This window comes from Furipterus horrens, unplaced genomic scaffold, assembly GCF_987537825.1.
Source record: "Furipterus horrens unplaced genomic scaffold, mFurHor1.1.pri manual_scaffold_3, whole genome shotgun sequence".
NCBI classification, from domain to species: Eukaryota; Metazoa; Chordata; class Mammalia; order Chiroptera; family Furipteridae; genus Furipterus; species Furipterus horrens.
Window position 1 is genome coordinate 8,933,850 of NW_028327173.1, and position 14,956 is coordinate 8,948,805.

Genomic DNA, 14,956 nt, shown 5'->3' on the forward strand with positions numbered 1-14,956 from the left:
CCTGGGTTAGAGTGGATACCTCACGGGCAGCGTCTTGAGAAGACAGAAGACTTCTCAGCCCAGGTTCCCAATGCCAGGGGATGTGGTATTTCCAGCTGGCTGCTGAGTTTTGCTCATTCTTCTTATTAAAGTGAAATTACAAAGGAGCCTTCTGCCCCCACTGCCAATTCACAGACACACTGTCTAGGGTCTTTTTCTTTTGGGGAAGCACTGTCCCACCAGGACCCTTTAGTTAGATCAATTCTGACAGGCTTTTAAGATGCAATAGAAATAATTAATCATTGTACATCGTAACTTCATTGTGCATCAAGGTTTCTTTAAAAGTAGCTAATAAACTCTGTTATTTGGCATAATCTCAATTTTGTTTAAACTTTTTAAAAAGATCGTATCTGGGGGGTAGGATCCTAAGTGATTTTAGTGTCTTCTTTGTGCATTTCTCCAGTTCTCAATTTCTGCAATATTAAGAAAAAACATTACAGTATTTTAAAAATTAATAGAACAAAGGAATGAACAACAACCGTTACTAAACCTCCCCTGAACTTAATATGCCCTGTTCCATGAACTTGGCATTTTTCTTGCAAGAAAATGAACAGTTAGTTGTCACTTACTGACTGACCATCCTGGTTTGTGTTTGGGCCATTTCTGCTTTCTGTCCTGCCATTTGAAACAACCAAACGCATACCTGTGTGGAGTCAGGGAAACAGAAAATGGCCAGTACCCTGGCCAAGCATGTGCCCATTCAGACTCCCCTGAGGTCCCTTTGCCTCTGATTTGCCTGATTCTTCTCCACCCAACAAACTTGGGTACCTGTCTGGGTCTGCAGTCAGAGCGCACATCCCAGCTTCACTGTGCACTAGCTGTGTGACCTTGGGCAAGTCACTTAACCTCTCTGACCCTCAGCACCTTCTTTTTAAAATGAGCATTGTGGTGAGCACCCAACCAGGTGAGGCTCTTGGCACCCCGTGGCACTAGTAACTGTTAGGGCCCCGTCGTTATTAATGCTTCCCTGGCTCTGACTGCCCCCCACCCCACCCATTTCAGTCTGCTGACATCGACAATCATCACGCGCTCATTGAATATAATGAGGCCGACGGCAGCTTCGTTCTCCAGGACTTCAATTCCCGCAACGGCACCTTCGTCAACGAGTGCCACATTCAGAACGTGGCTGTGAAGCTGTTACCCGGAGACGTCCTGAGGTTTGGGTCTGATGGGCTGACCTACGAACTCGTCATCGAAAACCCATCCTCGGTGAGTCCCACAGGGTGAAGTGCGGGTGGGGCAGGTAAGGGAGGGTGAACAGAAGTGCTGTGCTGTGTTGCCTACCGGTGCGGCCCGAAGCTTAGATAGGGCCAAAGGTGGGGCCCATCCAGAGCACATCCTCTGATTTCACGCTGCGCACACAAGCGGCAGCTGGGACATGGGTCTGTGAAGTTCAGACCCATCCCGGTGGGTCCTGGGAGGAGCGAACCCTCGCGCCATCTTCTGGGCATTTTGTAGAATTACATGCAAGAGTTTTATGACGGCCAACGCGGAGCTCCTGGAGTTTTCCTGAAAAGGTGAAGCTAGGGGAGGGGAGGTGGAAAGCAAACGTGTGCTTTTGGAAATTCAGAGATGGATGCTTCCTTTTTAGGCAGGTCAGCGCCCTGCAGCTTCCTAGCTTTGTGACCTTGGCCAGGGCTCTCTATAGGCGTGGGCTTCTGAAGACTGTGTGGCCCTGAGAATAATCCATTCGTAATGCATGTAAGTCAGTGTCCAGCCTTGAGTACACACTCAACACATGGCAGCTGCCATTATGACCCAGGTCAGAAATGTCCCTGGGATCGGGACCTAAAGTATGGCCCCAGTTCAAGCAGAATATAACACAAAATTTGCCTGTGAAAGTCCAGTCACAAGGAACACAATTCACCAGGGAGGCAGGATGCTCAGGGGTTGGCAACAGACTTTTAGTGACACAGTCTTTGGTCAGAATCCCAGCTCAGCTGTGGCTTACGCCGTTCGCTCCTGAGCAAGCCACTGGACCCCTCAGAACCTCGGTTTCCCCCTCTACAAAATGGGGCCAACGCCAGCAATGACCTTGCAGGCTTATCTCAAGGACTGAATGAGATGATCATCATTGTAAAACTAGCACAGTGCCCATTCGTGATGGACACACAATTAATACCTGTCGTATGTATCCCAGAAACTCACTCCCCACCACCGAGAACACTGCCTGGACTGAGACCCCCCCGAGGGTTAAAATTCTTTCTGGAACAAGGCTGAGTCAAAATAAATAAAATTTAGAGAATCTAGACAGAGTCGTGGGGTGCGGGCTCACAGACAGCCCTAGGTATGCACTCCAGGAAGATCCCTGGCATCCCTCAGGCTGCGTGGCCATGGCACTGCATTGATCACGTTTGGCTTTGCAAATCTGGGGCAGTCTTTTTCTGCTGCTGCCCAGCTGCCTTATCTACTTGGACCAACAGTAAAGTACGTTTGCTCTTCTAGGACCCGCTGGCTGCCCTGAGAAGGGGCTCCTGACCCAGAAGAGAATAGACCTGATCAGGGGTTCTTAACACAGGTTCTAAGGATGCCCCACATCAGGACCACGTGTGGAGCAGACCAACAGTGCAGGTCCAGAGGACTCATAGCAGGGTTGGCAGATGAAATACAGGCCACCTGGTTGAACTTGGATTTCAGATAAGCAACAAATAATTGTTTAGTATAACTATGTCCCAAATATTGCAAGGGACCACTTAGGCTATAAAAATCATTTGGTGTTTGTCTGAAATTTAGAGTTAATTATACTTTCTTTATATATCTATTTATTCATATATTTATTCATACAAATCTGGCAACCCTCCACGTATTCCCTGGGAATGCGGCCTGGAAACAATCTCACTAGCTCCCCGGTGATTCTGATGCACGCCCCTCCTAACAGACGAGAAGCCCAGTTTAAATTGTTTGTGTGGTGCATTTACAGGTTTGTTTAGTCTGCACGTCCAAGTTTGGGAAGTTTGGGTCAATGTTTCTCTCACATGTCTGATTACAGGAATTTGTCTGGTATGCTCAGTAAAATTACAGGTTCCCAGGCACCTTCCATGGGAAATTCTGATTTTGTGGTTTCTAGTGGGGGAGGGGAAAATAAGTAATATCTGCATTTTTTAAATACAAAGATAGTCATTGAAATATTACTAACAGAAGCATAAAATTTGAAATCTAAATACTCACCCAAAGGGGGCATTGTTTAATAACATACAAGGAGTTCATTCCTATATGACCTACTGTACCACTTTCTTTAAAAACAGTTTTATTGAGATATAATTGACATACAATAAACTGCACATGTTTAAAGAGTATAATTTGATAGGTTGTGACATGTGTATGCACATGTGAACATGTCCATCATCCTCAACTGTTTTCTCGTGAACACGGCATTTGTTTGTTTGCTTTTAACAACTTCACTAAATTGTAATTTATATACCATAACCTTCACCCATTTTAAGTGTACAATTCAATCAGTTTTAGTATATTTACAGAGTCCTGCAGCCGTCACTACATCCCCTTCCAGAACATTTCCCTCCATGTCATCCCCCTAGAAAGAGGCCTTGTAGGAGCTCAGGGTATTTTTTTGTTATTTTTAAAATTGTGGTAAAATGCACATAAAACTTACTATCTTAACCATCTTAAGTGTCTAGCTGAGTGGCGTTAAGTACATGCACATGGTTATGCAACCATCTCCTGACTTCCTTTTATCTTTCCGTACTGAAACTTTGTACCCATCCAGTAAAAACTCCCTCTTCCTTCCCTGCCACCAGCCACCACCCTTTCTGTGTATGAATCTGACTACTCGAGGTACATCGTGTAAGTGAACTCTTACAGTATTTGTCTTTCCGTGACCATCTTATTTCACTTAGCATAACATCCTCGGGGTTCATCCATGCTGTAGCGTGTGTCAGAATTCCCTTTTTTAAGGTCGAATAATATCCCCCTGTATGGACAGACCACATTTTGTTTATCACTCATTCATCAATGGACACTTGGGTAGCTTCTACTTTTTGGCTATTGCGGATAAGATTGTCATCGAGATGGGTGTACAAACACGGAAGAGGTACTTTCATCAGAGGAGTGTGGGAAGCAGTGAGGAAGAGCTCTGACCTTGACTAGAGAAGAGGACACTTTGTGGAAAGAGAAACCAATAGAGTAGCAGGAGGAATCCCTGAGGTCGACGACACTACCTGCTTTCCCTTATTTAATGCTTACAACAACCCAGGAGGGGGGTCCTCTCCCGATCCCCATTTCACAGACAAGGAATCCAAAACTCAGAGAGGTTCAGTCATTTCCCCAGGGCCACACAGCTAGTCAGCGTGAATTCACCTCTGTCCCGACTTGCGGATAACGGAGGGGAGAAAACCATTTAGCCTGTTGCGAACTAGAGCGGTATTGCCGGCTGGTTTGCAAATAGAGCAAAGCACACCGTGGTCACTTAAATATACATGGATTTCTTAAACTCTTATTTCTACATGTGGTAGCATCTCACTTCTTTCCCCAAATGACTGCAGGCAGCTGTACAAATGTTGCCTCGGCCTGCACCCAGGACACGTCATAGCAGCCCGAGCCTTTCCTGGGAGGGGCTTTCCCTGCAGGACTCTCCCCCACCCCCGAAAGTGCTCTTGGGTGTCCCTAGATTGAGAGACGTTTGTGCAAGCATCCTCTTAGTTCTTATTAATGGAGGGGTGCTTTGCGGGGCCCAAATGAGGGCAGCCTTGTGACAGCAACACATTCCTATGAATTCCATTTCCTGATGACCCAGATGTGCGTTGTGTGGGGTTTTTTTTTTTGGTTTTTTTTTTTACTTTTAAAATTTGATGTGTCTATTTTTAAAGAGAGGAAAAGGGAGTGAGAAAGGGGGAGAGAAACATGGAAGAAATACACAGATCGGTTGCCTCTCTCATGCCCCCAACCAGGACCTGGCCTGCAACCCAGGCACGTGCCCTGACTGGGAATCGATCCAACGACTTTCTATTCACAGGCCGGCACTCACGCCACTGAGCCACACCAGCTAGGGCTGTTTTTGTTTTGTTTTTTTAAAGAAAAAAAATAAGACAGTGCTGAAAAGCAGCTCATCAAATATCTTGAAGCCCAGTTTTTCAAAGAACTTTGTGGGCACTTTGATTCCTGCGTGCTCTCGTTTATGATTGATTTTGGGGTCCCAGGGAAGGGCACTGTCCCCACACTTGCCTGCCAGAGAGTTTCCCGGGAGAATCGTCCTCGTGCCACAAGTGTGGGATGATCAGAACCGCACTATTCCTAACAAAGAGTTCCCAGTGAAGACATTTCCTTTAGCCTTGTGGTGAACATAATCAGTAGACAGGGATGAAACAGTGGTTTATGGGGGCAGTGGGGGGTGCCTGGTGGGGAGAAGAGAGGGGATCAAGTATGTCTGCAGACAGCACAGTGGTTAGAGCGTGCGTCCTGGAGTCGGGCCGTCAGGAGCGCAGCGCCAGCCCCGCTTGTCCGCTGCCTGTGGGATCGGGCCCACATCGCTTCCCCTCTCAAAGACCCCGTTCCCATTGCTGTAAAATCGGGGCGATGCTAGTTCCTACCACGTGAGTTACTGAGGTGTTCGGTGGGCATGCATGTGGTGGCCTGGCCCAGCACCTGGCACCTACGACAGGCACACCATCACTCTCAGCTTTAGAGTCAAGCAGACACACATGGTATCTCCTATGTGAGTGCTCCTTTGGACAGGTGACCTTCCAAGACCCCCCAGCTAGCAGATAGATGCATTTGCAAATAAATTACCATGGAATGGCATACAGGATGGAAAAGTACATTGGCGCCCAGGATATGCCCAGGAGTAGACTTTGTATTATAAATCATCTCTGTCTCACCGAAAGGTAACCTAAGGCTGCCATGTTGCACAACTCCAGGCTCACCTTCACTTCAGGGTCCCCGTGGATGGTGCCCCCTGGGCTGTGCAGGGCCATTTGCATTTACCCTGAAGCAACCCTTAAGTAATAGCATCGGGCCTGCGCCTCAGCACCCGCTGTGGGAAATCGAAGTCACCATGTCGGGCATGCCTGCCGTATAATGCTTTTGGTTTGCTGTCAGCTCTTTCAGTGCCTTCCAGCTGTCCTAGTCACAGTGGTGGCGTCCTTATACAGCAGCTGCATGAGGAAACCTGTGTCACCCAAATGTATCAATCGTGTCTTTCTCAGAACAGAGATACGGCAGATCTAATGGAAATGCCCAGGCTGAGCCCACCCCTTCACCCATGCATGGTGTGGTTCCATCAGCCATGCCCCCACGATCGGGATCTGGCTGACCTTGACCACAGGGCAAGCCCGGAGCGCCACGGCACTGACCATGATTGTCGGTGTGTGGGCTTCCCTTTAACCTGCTCTGCCTTGTTCCCATCTGGATGCCATCCTCTGTCCCTCTTGCAGCATCCTGACAGCCTGTAAAGAGCGCCCTCTGTCGGTCGTATTCCTCGCTGCTCACTGCAATAATGGGGCCGCTCTGCAGAGTCCAGTGAAGAAGCCAGGGCCTTGGAGTTCCACAGACCCAAGTTCACTGCAACTTAACCTTTCCGAGCTTCAGTTTCCAATATCTGCCACGCAGCTATTCAGTTATCATAGGCCCCTCTTCCCACTTCAGAATTTTTAAAGAGGTCGTGAAGACCACCCTTATCATTATATAACTGATGCTCAATCATGTTTGCCCAATTATGTCAGTATGGGTTCATGTGTATTTATTGTATACTTTGGGTTTTCATCATAATCCTACCTACAGTATCTATTTCACTGCTCAAATTAGTCCAGCCTTGGCCACCGGGGCCTATTTCAGGTTGATGGCTGTGTCCTTTGAATGTCTCCACCCTTCAGTCTGGAATCAAACAGGATCACCACTTCCAGGCTGTGGGACCTTGGACAAGTCACTTAACCTCTCTGAGCTTGTTTCTCACTCTACAATATGGGGGTGAAAATGCTCCCCGTACTCCACAATGATTCTGGTGATAGGTGAAACCACATATGTTAAACATACAGCACAGTCTCTGGCATCTGTGTGCCTTCTCTGCACGGCGGTTCATATCACATATCAGTGATTGCTCACAAATAGAGCACACGACACGCTCTCTGAGGGCAAAGTCTGCTTCCCCACCTTCTACCCAGTCTCCAGGGCTCCCCAGCAAAATGCACGTGTCCTGTAGGCACCCTAGGTGCAAACTACCTTGATTGCTTTAGGGTGTCCCCTTCAACCCACACCCTTTACAGGGTTAGAAGCAGATACCGGAGTGATAACACAAAGGGCAAGTAGATAGCCTGAAAAAAAATGGATTGTGATTTCTTGAGTAAATCATTGACCTGTGTTTGTTCAAGCTGATATAAATTCAGCAGGAGGTATGGTCACAGTTGACCCAGGTGGTTGGCAACCTGCTACGTTAAAGGTGGTGTAGAAAAAATCAGGAATATAACATATGCTCCATCAAAAACAAAACAAAAAAACCAACCATGCAATATACCAGATAACAGAAGGGGGGGGCATGGTTTGTTTTTTTTTAATTGTTGACACTCTTAAGAGATATCCCCATTCCCCACACCCTTTGCCTGCCTCCACCCAGCCCCTACTCCCCTTTCTCTCTGGCCATGACCACACTGTTGTCTGTGTCTATGAGTTATGCATATATGTGTTTTTTGGCTAAAGCTTTCACCTTCTCCCATCCAGGTCCCCCTCCCCTCTCCCCTCAGGCAGCTGTCAGTCTGTTCAATTTTAACTAAAGTTTCTAAAAACAGGCTTGTTAATAACTGACCTTGACTCCCAAGATCCACAGACATCCTAATGTGAGCACAGCCCAGAGACAGCTTGCAATGTGACTCTTTTTCTTTTTCTTGTTTTTCTTTTCCCTGCTCCCTGTTTCCTTGTAGTTACCATCAGTAATGTCTGAGGGAACCTTGACCTTGCTGGCCTATAACAGGGCAGGACTGCTAACTAGAAAAAACCACCTTTAACCTTCTGACTAAAGCCACCCTCAATCAATAAGCTTTAAAGGAAAACAAAACTTTATTTTTCATTTTTGAACCCAAATTGCCCTTTGGAGTCTCTGCTGCATTTACACAGCTTTGGTACCTTCCCCTTCAAGGACCCTATTGTTAGAGCTCTGTGTGCTATTGTGCAGGCGATCTAGCCAGCCTCCCAAGCTGAGCAGTTCAGGGTATAGTCCCAGCCAGAGCTGAAAACCAGCTTCCTTATTTGTGCCACTCTGTTCACAACAGCATATTTACAGCCTTCAAGAGGTGGAAACAACCCAAGCGTCAGTGGATGCAAATGGATGGAATATACAAAATGCAGGACATGCATACAATGGAGTATTATTCAGCCTTAAAAAGAAAGGCAGTTCTGACACACGCTACAACATGGGTGAACCTTGAGGACATTCTGCATTGTCACCAACGGACAAATACTGTATAAGTCCGCCTATCTGAGGCACCTAGGGGAGTCCACAGAGGCAGGCTGGTAGCATGGTGATTACCAGGAGCTGGGGGGAGGAGAAATGGGAGTTGCTGTTCCATGGGAATCGAGTCTCAGGTTTGCAAGATGAAAACGTTCTGGAGATCTGTCCTACAACACTACTGAACTACATACGGTTCTTAAAAATGGCGAAAATGCTAAGAGGCATATTGTATATTATTTACCACAGCAAACAGCTTCCTTCTCCACGACTGGGCTCCACTCCCTCATGCTGGCTACATTCTCAAGCCCCCCACAAAGTCACTCCAGATCCAGGTACCCAGCCAAGTTCCTCTGGGTCTCCTTGGCTCTGATTGGATCCCATGCCCCATGCTGAGTCAATCACTACAGCCAGGGAAAGTGATTGGCTGATTGCTCAGCCCCGCCCACAATAATGAGCTGAGTGGGTACCCACCTGTCCGCTACAGAAGTGGAGCCCTTGAGGCATGCGACATGACCCCCCCTTCAGCACCTTTGCGGTCAGTTGATGGCAAGGCACATTTGCCTGAGCGTCCCAACATGAGAGGGAATTCCTCCACCCTCCCAGTAGTCTCCAGATTTGTTTTCTAGCAGGCTGGGGTTAAAACACATTAGAATTTACCCCTCATCACCTTCATCCCATTCATTCAGTAAATCTTTACCAAACCAATGGGAAGCTGTTTTAGAAATGATGGCGGTAAGACAGCCCGGGAGGAGGGGTAGGGTGGGCGGAGAAGGGCGGGAGCTGCTTCTGAGAGTAAAAGAAGGAAGGAAGCGCAGGTGGAGAGGCTGAGATGTTAACATGGAGAGAAATTCAAAACTACGTGAAGGTGACTGCCCAGTCCACTCCCGGGACAGATTTGAGGTGGACCAGTGTCACTATGAATGCTGGGACAGACGTCCCCAGGCAGCTGGAGCTTGATTGCCCTCAACACTATTCTCACTCTCTCCGAAAGAGTCTTCATGGGGGACCCACAGAATTCTTGACCTGTCTGAGAAACACTGTCGCTAAAGGATTGGTTCAGGAGCCTGAGTGAGTGGAGGCAATTCCTGGGAGGTTATGGGAAGTCCTGCCTGCCGGTGCTCCTATTTTGGAAGCAATCTGTCCCGTTTCTCACTGTGTGACTCTGAGGTCACATTCTCTCCCGTCTACAGAGGAGAAAGGTGACCCTGGGGCCAATTGCTATGTGTCTCTACACAGGCGCAAGCCTTTAAACCTCACTTCTGACTGAAAGGCATGTTTTTCCTGCTAAGAGAATTGGGAGAGAGAGGAGGGGAGGGAAAGAAACAGAGACAGAGACAAGAGAGGCTGAAAGGAAGAGGAGAGAGAAAGGAGAGAAACAGAGAGAGTGAGAGAGGTTGTCAGACCTTGACCCCATTTGCTCGCCAAGCCTCCTCCGTAAAACGGAGATAAGAAGAGTCCTCCTGCCCTGAAGAGCAATCGTAAGGAATGGATAGTGAGGTGCAATAAATGATAATAACTGATAGCACTCCCTGATGTTATTGTTTAACCACTAGGCACGGGGAGAAACCACCCAGCATTAAACCGGGACAAAAGCCAGGGGTCAGCACCTCTCACTTGGCACCGGCCTCTCCCCGGTCAGACAGGTTTTGATGTGCTCTCCATCCTAAGTAGCTACAAACATTTTGCCCGGGGCCCAAGAGAGGTTCGCTGGCTAGATATTTGTGGAGCATCTGCCAAGAATCAGAAGCGGTGGGTGTTGAGGGTCAAAGGTTAAGAGACGGTCAGAGTCCCTGCCTCCCAGAGCTCTCGGCTTCCGGGGGGTATGGATGGACGGATTAGAGGTGCCGGAGACACATGCAGTGCGGATGGAAAGAGAGCAGGCTGTAGAGTCGTGGCGAGCTGGGCTGCAATCTCAGTACATCACTCACTCACTCTTTTCAACCTTGAGGGCCTGTTTTGTATGTGCCAGGGATCTGTTCTAGGTGCTGGGGACACATGGTGAGCGAGATAGACCAAAAGCCCTTATCCTCTTACAGGTGACATTCTGCCAGCTCTGCAGCTCAGCAGCAAGTCTAGGGGCCTGGGAACGTCACCAGGTCTTGCTCAGCCTCAGGCTCGTCACAGAGGTCAGGTGAATTAAATGAGGTTAAATGAGGTCATGCACGGGATCCTCTCGGCAAGGTGCCCGGCATGAAGGCCACGCCCAATAAATGCGGTGCAACAGTGTGCAGTGTGACCCACAGTGGGGACCACTGTCGCAAACTTGGGGAGAGTCAGGCAGGGCTTCCTGAGGGAAGCCACTTATAAGCGGAGCCCTAGGGCCACAATTATGTGGCTGGGACATAGGGGTGGAGAGCACCCCAGCTGACGGTAACCTCCCCTGACCCTCTTGTCTCCCCTTGCAGGTGTCCTTCCCATGGGTGAGGGGTCCGGCACATTGGCCAAGGCCACAGCAGCCAAGCCAGTCACCCTTGCCGCCACAGATGCCCTTCTACCCGGGCATCCGGCCAGCGCCGGTGCAGAAGAGCTGGTCCCAGGGCTTCCCCAGGCCCACCAGGGTCCCCTCGGCCCCCGCCAAGCGGCCAGTGAGCGCGGCCGGGAAGATGTTCTCCTTCGTGGTGGACAGCGCCCACGGGCCGCCCGTCATCAAGCAAGGTACTCACGGCGCTTCCACTGCGGCTCGGGGGCGGGCTTACAGCCTTGGGTCTTGCCTTTTGCTTATTTTCTCTGATTCTAGAGTAGAACGTAGGCAATTGGGGGAAAATGGTAAGAAAACAGTTAAAAGATCAGCTGTCACCCGATTCCCGCTGTGGACTTTCTGGTGCAAATCCCTCCGGAGTTTGGCTCTGCCCACATGTACACGTCAGGACCTTGTGGCGTGTGTCTGTGTGTGCATGTGTGTCCATACAAAGGAGTATGAGGCGGGATGTGAATTTATACACTTTGACTCAGATGCGCAGAAATACCCTTGCCTTAGGAGGTTTTTAAATGTTGTATTACCATTTTACAGGTGAGAGGAGCTGAGGCTTATAGAGAAAAATTACTTGCCCAGAGGTGACAAGTTCAGCCTAGTCTAATGTTCTTCAGTCAGATTTAAGGCTGCTTATGTTAGTGGCTGCCACTCACAGCCTGGTCACCTTGGGGACACACAGCCTTCAAGGTTCCTTCCCCCATGACCTCCCCCTGGAAGGCCTCATGGCATCTGGGGAGGAGACAGTCTTGTCACTGTCTCTTGGCCTCACCAGCCTCACTGGCAGCGTCGCTGGGTCTGCTTAGTCCCTGGCGTGATTCCTGGGTTTCCTCCATGGCTTCTGGTGTCAAGGTCCCATTGTCTGTCTTTGAGTCCCAGCCCCAGACCTTTCTGAGTCCCCAGTTTGCTCAGGAGCATTCACCTTGTCATATTCCTCAGGCGTGGAAATCATAGTTATTGCTGTGAAATACACAGACGGGGAAGTAAATGAAACGTATCTCTCCAGGTTACATCATCGTCACTGTCGCCGTCACCAGATGAACCCTCATGTACCCACCACCCAAGTTAAGAAATTAGCCATTTCCCCCTAATATTTTTATATGAAAATGTTCCAATATATAGCAAAAGAAAAAGAATTTCAGAGAACCCCGTCTAGTTCTACCGTTCACAATTTTTCTCTCCTCTTTATTACACCTGTCTATTCATTCTTCACTCATTAATCCATCTCATTTTTTATACTTTTCAAAGTAAATTGCACCCATCCATTGTCTTCTCCCTAAATGTCTTAGCATATATACCATTAACTAGGATTCAACAGTTCTGAGGTTTTTAACGTAAAATTAACATGCGATGTGTATTAGTTATCAATTGCATTAAAATTCTCTCAAAATTTATCAGCCTAAAGCAATATATAGTTTCTGGAGGTCAGGAATTTGGGAGCATCTTAAGAAGGTAGCTGTGTGCACGGTCTTTATAAGCTTGCAGTCAGCTGTGGGCCAGGGCTGCGGTCGCCTGAAGGCTTCCCTGGTGCTGGAGAATCTGCTTCCAAGATAGTACACGCACATGGCTCTCTGCAGGAGACCTTAGCTTCTCACCACGTGGACCTCTCCAGAAAGCTGCTAGAGTGTCCTCATGACGTGGCAGCTGGCTCCTCCTGAGCAAGTGATCCCAGAGAGCAAGGTGGCAACTGCAGCATCTCTCATGACCAAGCCTCGGAAGTCCCTCTCTGTCACTTCTGCAATATCCTGTTGGTTGCACAGTCAGCTGTACGCAGCAGGCAGGAATGACTGGCCATCACCTTGGAGGCTGGCTACCACACTCTGCCCCCGTGGTCCTCAGTGATTCACCCCATCTCCACCTCTCCCTCAAAAGTCTCACCTCATTACAGCAGCAGCTCAAATTCCAGAATCTCACTTAAATCAAGTCCAGGCATGAATGGGACTCATGGCCATGAGTTTCTTAAGTTCAGCTCAAATGCTGTCCCTAGCGATCCGAAGACCTGGGAACCCCAGAGACGAGTGGTCTGTCCCTCACACCCAACACGCATTGGTGGGAAAGACAGAGCTAACTGCTCCAGACACACCTCTGGTTCCAAAAGGAGAAAAACAGGAAAGGCGCAGGGGCCACTGGCCCAAAGCAGTTCTGAAATCCAGCCAGAATAACGCCAGCGGTTTCTTGATTAGGCTTCAGCCCTCCTCTTGCCCAGAAGTGACTGTCCGTGGCTCTTAGCCCCACACCCTGGCCCCTTAGTTCTGCCCTCGGAGTCATCCTGCCTTTTCCGTGAAAGGCCCCTCGTGTTTGCAGCTGCATAGTGTTATCTGTTTCCTACCTGTAGAAACTTGGGGTCCAAAAGCTTCTTTTACTTTTCTGTCTCTTTCTCTGTCAGTCCAAGCTGGCAGTGTCTCTCCTGTTAGGTTTCACCCTATTAGGCAAAAGCCATGCCCACGTATTTCTTCTGAATTCTTTTTCCACCATGGAGTAGATATTCCTGTTCTAGAATCTCAAATAAACGGGACCATATAGTATGTATTCTTTTTTGAAAGGCTTTTTCACTCAACATTTTTGAGATTCATTCATTTTTTTTTTCCATGTTTGGGCTTTGTTCCTTTTTAGTTTGTTCTGTTATTTGTCCCTTTCATGTGAACCTATAGAGAGGTTTTTCATCCATTCTTTTACTGTGGGACTCATGAGTTGTTTCTTTCTTTCCTTTTTTCACTCAGCCATTTTAATTTTCCCATTAGAATCGGTGGACTTTGCCACCTGTTTCTCCAGTGCTGTGCTGAACCTGGGGCTTCTCTATGGGGCGTACATGCTCCCCGGGAAGAGAAAGAGGAGTCCTGGGGCTTAGAGGCCCTCACATCTGACTGGGCTTTATTACCACAGCCTCCCACCCAGGGCTCTTCTGTTTGCAAACTTCCACCCTCGTTCCCCCAACTCTCTGCCCTATCCCCAGAGAAGGGCTTTCTTCTTCACGTGGTGGAAGTTGTCCAGTGTCAGACTCTGGGTCTCTATACTCCAGTCTTTGGAACAGACTCTATGCTCTAGTCCTCCAGGCTGGCTCTTGATTTATTAAAAAAAAAAAAAAAAAAACCTATTTTTTAGGGTTCTAAGAAAACCCTTGCCTCTCTTAACAAAGCTTGGCTTTTCGCCCTGGCCAGTGTGGCTCAGCTGGTTGGTGCATCGTCCCATACACCCAAAGGTTGTGGGTTCGAGTCCCAACCAAGCCACATAAGTAGGTTGCAGGTTTATTTGGGTCCTCTCTCTTTTTTTCTTGATGACTCCGGTGAAAGCCTTTCATGAGTTACTGGTTTCGAGCGTGGGCCAGGCACTGCACTTGTGTCCTCAACACTCCTGGGCACCTTCCGCCACCGAAGGTACGACACAGAATGGAGACAGGTGCGGTCTGACCTCTTTCTGGCTGCGTGAGCTTGGACAGAGGTTTTCTCTCTGTGCCCCAGTTTGCACATCTGTAAAACAGGACTTGTAAACTCATTGTAGGGGCCACAAACTGAGATATGGTCCCCAGTCACATAGTCAGGGGGCTGACATTAACAAAGTCATCACAGAGCGACATCGATAAAGTGACGACTCCAGGCAGGAGAGGTCCCCAGTGCCCTGAGGGCTCATGACTGTAGGGCCTGACTTAGTTGGGGGATCAGGAATGTATTCCAGAGGGAGTGACGCCCAAGCTGAGTACCGGAGGCGAGTGGCATTCACTAAATGTGCAGGGGAGGGAGCTCTGTGGAAGGACCTTGGCGTGGCGCGTGATGGGAGGGGTGTGGGGCGAGTTTAGGGGATGGTCAGTGTGGCGGAACGGTCACTCCCGGAGGAACACAGCTCAAGAGCACATGAAAAGAGCAATGAGAAGTGATGGCCGCTATTAGGCAGGGAGGGGACACGACCCAAGGTCCAGCTGCACCAGGTGATGTCTGACTTTGGATGCATTTGCCACGGCAGGGAAAGCACCGCGGGCGTAACTGAGAAGGCTCCTGCTCGTCTCAACCGGGGGGGAGAGCAGTGGCTCTAACACGCATTAAATAAAAAGTGTGCAGTGA

The 14,956-nt window shown here is 48.8% G+C and overlaps 1 protein-coding gene across 1 annotated transcript in view; it reads left to right on the forward strand.

Moving 5' to 3' along the window:
* FHAD1 (forkhead associated phosphopeptide binding domain 1) overlaps positions 1-14,956 on the forward strand; it is a 120,939-nt gene that overhangs the window by 25,582 nt on the left and 80,401 nt on the right. The window contains exons 3-4 of the mRNA XM_090268634.1: positions 1,042-1,248; positions 10,837-11,086. Of these exons, the coding sequence (XP_090124760.1) occupies positions 1,042-1,248; positions 10,837-11,086 (457 nt within the window). The remainder of the gene's footprint in view (positions 1-1,041; positions 1,249-10,836; positions 11,087-14,956) is intronic.